The following is a 7,353-nucleotide window of genomic DNA, read 5'->3' on the forward strand; positions in this document are numbered from 1 at the left end:
AGTTGCAACTGCATTTGTAAATACATTTTTAAAAAGCCGAAACTCATATCTGGAATTGCCTGTATTAAAACACTTGGCATAAAATCCAAGAATGACAGTTTTGGGAATAAGGTCAAATTTGCCAAATAACTTGTTGAGAAGTTCCATCCATGCTTTTCCTATAGCATCTATATGGCAGTCAAATAACAAGGACAGTCATAGTGGGTTCTCATTATAGACACAAGCATGCACAAGCAAGATGCACAGAACTGGTTTTAGAGGATCTAAGCATAAGCTGCTCTTTGGAAGTACCCTGGCATTTTTTCCTCTTCTAGGCAGAAAAAATTTGGACCCAACCCTATAACTTAAACAGCTGAAAGTTCTTTGCTTCTAATGCCAGGTTCTTTCCAGTGCCCTGATTTCCCTCCTGTAAAGCATAAACTAGATCCTACCCTCTTGTCAACTGCAATCACTTATAGGTGGAGTAGGGACCAACGCTGAGTTAGCAGAAACTACGCACTAACTTTGCACCAGGACCCTGTGGTGCTAGGGCAGGGAGTTTTGGGCAAATCATAGAAAGGAGGACTCCAAATTAAACACTGTTGCACTGCACACGAAGTAGGATGCTGTATCATTGCTGAGATACCTACTTCCTTGCCTAACCCCAAACACAGCATTATTTGACAGCAAGCAGCACAGCACACTTGGATCAATGTTTCTTGAAATTAGTGACAGTTTCTAAATGCGTTTTAAAGTGCATCCTTACTGACTCTGCAGGGAAAAAAAAACCCAACCCACCACATTAGCTATGTGGTTTTCATGCAGAATTCATCCAGGTCACTATCTTATTTTTTGATAAGCGACTTATCCTGACCCGAGGACACAGCTAAGGGATAGCTGTTAAAACATTAAACACTGCTGTTGAGAGGGCTACACAGTAGCAGTGTAAAGCACCTAGTACACAGATGAAGTTAGTGACAACTCTTAATCCTGACAGCCTGCATGAGCTCGGAAACAGGTTTCTTTGCATCTTGGAACATTATGTAACAAAATTGGTGATAATCTATAAATAAAGATGTCTTGCTCTTAATCTTGTTAATGAAGCCTTACTTCCAGGAAACAGCGGTACTGCCCTAGATGTGTTTTAAACCTTTTTTATAAGCCAAAGCAGTAGCAAAATAACATTAAGTTGCAGTTATGATTCTGATGAATCATTCATTGCACTCAAAATTAAGTTTAGACAGATGAGTGCTAAACTTATGACAGCTCAGCAGAGCCTTGTACTGGAGAAGCGTGCAGCTGTGCTAATGTGGGAATCGCAAAGAGTACCTTTCTCAGAGAAGGAGTAAACCACTCTAAGACCTTTTATCACAGGTAAGAGAATATGTGTGTCAGGACAGCCCATAAAGAAGCGCTAGCCATTCTCCTTAGCAGCGTGGCCTTACTCTCAAGCCTCACTGGCAGAAGCAGGGATATGAAGTCGCATGTTACAGCCTCCTTCTCTGGATCCCTTGAGGAGTTAATGAGCAGGCACAGGAACCAGAACAGTGCCCACCTCCTACAAAAAAAAAAAAAAATCAGACTAATGGACAGGAATGCTCCTTGTGCTCTCACCACACTGTTCATCAGGTGACGGGCAGGCAGGCTGACCTTATGAAATCACTTTGAGCAGTAAGGTATTGATCGGAAGTTCATCTGCTGGAACTCTGAAGCCTGTGGAGACGAGACCAATCTCCTGTCCCTTCCTCACTAGGAAAACAGCTTTAAAATGACTTTGTTTGGAGGCGAGAAGACAGACTGCATTTTTTGGTTGCTTTTGTTTGTTTTAAGGTATTTGATACAAGCCTGCCAAAGCGTCAAACTGGTTTCTGGGTTTTGTCAGGTATCAGAATTTGTTTCTTAAGAAGCCTCTTCACAAGTCTACTTATGCTGCAATGGGCTACGATGCAAAAGGAGCAGAAAGAAGAGAGCAGGCAAAAGCAACTTTCTTAATTTACAATGTTTCATCATCTTCTACACAAGGCTCTACTATAATCCCTTACCAATTCTTTGGCTAAAAGAAAATTAGAATCACCAGAGTGGAGAGGGCTCTCCAGTGAGCACACACACATCTCATTTTTTCTGCAAATAAAGCACTGCTGGAGATTTGATCATGAATCACTGTAAAGTTGTCTTTACTGCAACTGCAAACGCGACTACATAAAGACAGCAAACCTGATATTCACCAACCCAGCTATGAAAGACACAGCGTCAGACAAAACATGGTGATGTTTCTGCCTGTGGGCAGTCAGCTCTCAACACTTCCTTTGTGCTGTTCTAGTGACCCCACATAACTATATTAAGTGATTACCGTGTTATGATCACATGTCCATGTGGTACCAGAATGTCAGTAATTTTTCCTTGTAAATACATTTTCCCAGGTGATTAAGAGCAGTGGTTTAAACAAAAGAGAACTATGTTCCCTACAAGGAAACATTTTTCATCCCTGCCCAATGCCAGTTTCTAAGGTTTATCACTAGAATACCACCACACAAATGGCTGATTCAGCATTCACCATGATGATGAAAACTTTTGATAGCCAACAGTTATAGGAAGATGGTGTAAGTCATTTAGGCCACAGCCTCCTAAGGCAAAGTAGCTGCTGACAGGTAAAGCATCTGCTTGCTGAGCCCTTTCTATGCCTGCTCCCTTTCCCACCCTTTAACTTTTCTCCCTTGCAGTCATTCTGAATGTTACATTCAGAATCAGAACAGCCATCTTTTAACCTGTCCACATGGCTAAAACGTAACAGGTTGAGAACATCTACCACAATAAGATGACCCATCGTTTTTTTCCTGTAAAATGATAATTTCACTTATTTAATACACCCTGACTTCTCAGCATTCCTGACATGAAACAGATGGACAAGCATGTTTATAAATACAGTGGTAACTGTAAAAACAAAACCAAAGGTGGAACTGATTTTGCCCACAGCAGGCGAATAAACAGTTGCAGGTTTAGACAGTCTGGAAAACTGAATACACAGGCAGTAAATGGAAACAAAAGGCAGCAATCTCTTTTACACATCTGTTTATGTAAAGAGGCCTATCTCACAAACACACATGTGGCCTTGTAAGCTCTTGTAAGCTCTCCTCTGCCATTTCTTTAAAAGAATTTAAAAAAAAAAACCCCAAACCTAAAAACCACAAACTGCAGATATGACGAAGACATTATACACAGCAAAATGTTGTAAGCTCAACCCTCAAAAGTCCAATCTTCCCCATTGCTGGCATTCTGCAGATGCATGAGGTCTGAAATTCAAGATTAAGAACATAAATTTGTCCACGAGAAAACAAACCATTATGGTGTCCAGTCAACTTGCTGTAAAAGCCAGCTATTATTATTAGTGTCCCAGTATCCCAGAGACAGCCTACAGAGCTTCTGTGGCAGAGGTGACGTACACAAGGCTGTGCTACCGCAGCCGAGTCCTGAGCACACACGCCAAGCAACTCAAACCAATCACTTTCCTAATTATGCCAGATCTGCCTGGTTTGCCTACTTCAACTGATTCACAGAAAATCAAGCCCATCTATTTACAAGCCTGTGTTATAATTTTAGCCTCAATGACTCTGGATGATTACACTAACACTGGAGTAAATAAAAACATAACACTACTGCCAAAGAACAGAACCAACACATAATCAAAATAGAAAGATTATGGGAGAACAAGCAACAAAGAACAGTAAATATTATTAATCTGATATCAGGCTGAGAGCCATAGCAAAAAAAGAAGCTGAACCGATATGAAGTAGTAAGGCATAATAAATCAACCACACTAATCACTAATTATTTACATATGGTTATCTTATTGTTATCTTACTATTTTTAGCCAACTGATTTTTTTTCACAGAATGTATAAGAGCAGCCTGTCTGATAACACTAGCATAAAGTTGGGAGAAAGATTTAAATTAGAGAACCACTGCTAAAAATTCTCACTGCAGAGAGATTCAAAACAGCTTTGCAGCAGAAAATGCACATGATCAGTATGACTTTTCTCCACGCATTCATTACGTCATTTTGTTTACAGAATATAGAAAAATAAATTAATATGTAACAAACACATTGTTATGTTAGACATTGGTATGTTAGCTCTTAAAGAGTTACCATTTTACTTTACTACCTTAAAAATGTTTATTAGGAGTGAATATAAACCTCATTTCTTGTAGTATGTTACTTAACTCTTCAGCTTCTGCTAACAAAGCAAAATTGAAGCCATCAACCACTTACAGTTTTCTTAGCTTTCATTGTTCTCCTGATACAGTGGAAATCCGTCATATACTACCTTAAGTAGTTCTTGATCTTTAGAAATAATTGCTACCAATGGGAATAATCCCAGAGAGATCTGTGAAACAGCTACTTAAATCCTTGGGGGAAAAAACACCCCAAAAATAAAACTATCTATGGTATGAAGAATTATACAGAAACCCTATTTTAAGAAAGTATCACACGCGAAAGCTTCAACTGTTCCATCCAAAGACTAATGTTGCCACCTAGAATTAACTACAGGAAGAAAAAAAAAAACCCTACCTTCAGATATAACTTGGTTTTGAATTCATTAACAGCAGTCTAATATATAAAATATATGTTCAAGTTTTTTCTCTTAAAAAAAATGTTACAAAGCTTGACAATACTCCTGAAGTGAAACTATACTGTAGACTTTGCCGGTTGATAACTTTCTAAAAACAAATGCAATAGAGCCAAGAACATCAAAGCAGACAAAAGAACTAATCTGCTTTCTTACAGGGTGAAAAGTCTAACCTATAGCAAGGTCTAAGTTTCTTATACGATTACATTTACTATTATGTAGTAACACAAAAAGATGTGTTGCTACATCCTTCCTTTTAACTCTGCATTTTGTAAAAAAAAAAAAAAAAAAAAAAACAAAAAAAACCAAAAAAAAAAACACCACACAAAAAAACCCCCAAAAAACCAAAACACCACAAACCACAAAACCAAAACCACACACAAAAAACCCAAACAAACCAATCCCCCCAGCCCCCAAAACCTACACCACCACATGAGTAGCCCAATGGGAAAAAAAGAAAGAAAAAAAAAAAAAAGAAAGAGTCATAGCTTTTAAATCAGAAGTAAGCTTTGAACATCACTGACAATCTTTAAGGTCATTAAAATTACTTAAATTCGTATCTTCAGTATCAGCCTACATTTCAGAACTTTGTTAGTATGGTTCATTATTTACAGCACTGTAACATACTTTAATACTTGTAAAAGGCATGAATTCCACTCAAGAGAAAAAAATTTACATACTCCTATATAAGCCGAGTTGAGTCCGTGCATTTCTCCTACCTTTCCAGTGTTTTATCTCCCTTCTCACACCAGTTTTCTAGCTGTGATCATTCAGTTATCAAGTCTCATGGACAATTTCAGCAGTGAAATAGTAAAACACAAACATCAGCGAAAAGTTCACCTATCCAGGCTCTCCGATCAGTTTTCTGTGGGCATGCTTTACATCCTTCCCCCTCCTCCTCTCACTATAGGAACTAGTTGCATAGAATAGGCAAGATGCCCCAGCACTTGCTAACTGTGATATGCTTGCTCCAGCAAGATACAACCAGTCACATAAAAAAGCCAGAGAAAGCCCCCGCACTCACCCTCCTTAAACTGCTTCTAGAATCTCTTGGCTTTGTTGTGAAAAACTACGAAAAATAACCAGTACAACCCACGGCAAAACTAAGGGGGGGGGGGGGGGGGGGGGGGGGGGGAAGAAAATCCGTGTGCCATCCTCATCTAGTCTTTCCTCCCTGTGGCAAGCTTGTTCTATCAACCCAAGTAAGAACTTGCACAGCATGCTAAAACCGAATTAGGCCTATGCCGCAAGCCTTTTTTCTTGTTCCTAATGTTCCAAGTAATTTCAGAAAATAGCAACAGAAAACTGACAGAGACAGGATTCCTCGCAGTTCCAATTGCACATAATATATATGCCTAGTTTTGTGTTTATTTCCGTAATCTTCCTTCTCTGTTGACTTCAGCTTGATGCTAAATGATAAAGAAACAGATAATATCTGTGATACCAGTAGTACAGTAAGAGAATGTGCATTTACCAACTATAGATAGAGACTTCAGACTATTCTAGAGAATAAATAATGATTTGTTCAAAGGAGGCAATAAAAAAAAAAATCAGACCTAATAATTCAAGGAAATATTGTTGAAACTACAAGAAAAATATTGCATCTACTAATTCAAGTGTCTGTCAGTAGTCCCCTTGTCACATATCGAAGTTCCTGGGCTGAGAAAGTTACCTTGCAACAAGTTCCACTTGTTTTCTTCTGGGTTGCTTCTGCTTGCAATCATTTTGTACACAAACTACTGAAAGCAAAGTTAACTTCTCAATACAAGGGATAATATGTCCCATTGATTATTCTGGGGGAAAGAGATGGGTTGAACTTCTTCACCTTCAGATGTTTCCATATATACAAAGCTTCTGAATAAAAGGAAGTGACTACAGCAAGCAAAAAAATTCTCTTAACATAAAATTCTGTTTCTGTTAAAGTCAACCACTACTTAGCCTCTATCCAGGCAACATACACCAATGATTTAGAGACCATAGTTGTGATTTAGGCCAGTATAGACTAAACACAGGAATTAAGTACTACTCAATAACTGAATTCATGTGGAGGAGTTTGGATGTTTGTTGCTTCTGTGATAGGAATGATTAGTAATGCACAGAATACCACGAAAAAGCTGTGTTCTCCGGTTTCCCCCAAAACTAGTTTGTAATAATGCAAAGAGATCAATATTTTTAATCATGTTTTTATTCTTACCTCAGCCTTTCTTCTTCTTTCTTACGAAGGCTGAAATCTCGCTGAACCACCTGGAGCACATGCTCTGCTTCTTCATCAGTCAAGCCAGAAAGATCCAGTTTTCTCCCCATTATGTACTCTGTCCTGGATATGAGTAACTATGAGGAATATCTGAAATCAGAAACAGAAAAAAAAAAATGCAAAATAAATTGAAAGCAGTGATATTTTTCCCAAGCATGTTGAAGTCACAGGCACATCTGCCCAATAAAGAGAAAGTTGCTGCCATAAAAATCAGAGAAGAATATCACAGAATCATAGAATCATTTAAGTTGGAAAAGACCCATAAGATCATCAAGTCCAACTGTGAACCTAACACTGCCAAGTCCACCACTAAACCGTGTCCCTAACCACCATGTCTACACATCTTTTGAACATCTCCAGGGATGGTGACTCAACCACTTCCCTGGGCAGCCTGTTCCAGTGCTTGATAACCCTTTCGGTGAAGAAATTTTTCCTAACAGCCAATCTAAACCTCCCCTGGCACAACTTGAATGATTCATTTCAGAATTATTTTTCA

At 38.7% G+C, this 7,353-nt stretch overlaps 1 protein-coding gene across 1 annotated transcript in view; it reads right to left on the reverse strand.

Moving 5' to 3' along the window:
• Positions 1-6,907, reverse strand: part of MYRIP (myosin VIIA and Rab interacting protein) — a 225,131-nt gene extending 218,224 nt beyond the window's left edge. The window contains 1 exon segment of the mRNA XM_075705727.1: positions 6,798-6,907. Coding sequence (XP_075561842.1) covers positions 6,798-6,907 — 110 coding nt within the window.
• Positions 6,908-7,353: the final 446 nt, after the last annotated feature.

The sequence above is a fragment of the Pelecanus crispus genome, chromosome 2, assembly GCF_030463565.1.
Source record: "Pelecanus crispus isolate bPelCri1 chromosome 2, bPelCri1.pri, whole genome shotgun sequence".
NCBI lineage: Eukaryota > Metazoa > Chordata > Aves > Pelecaniformes > Pelecanidae > Pelecanus > Pelecanus crispus.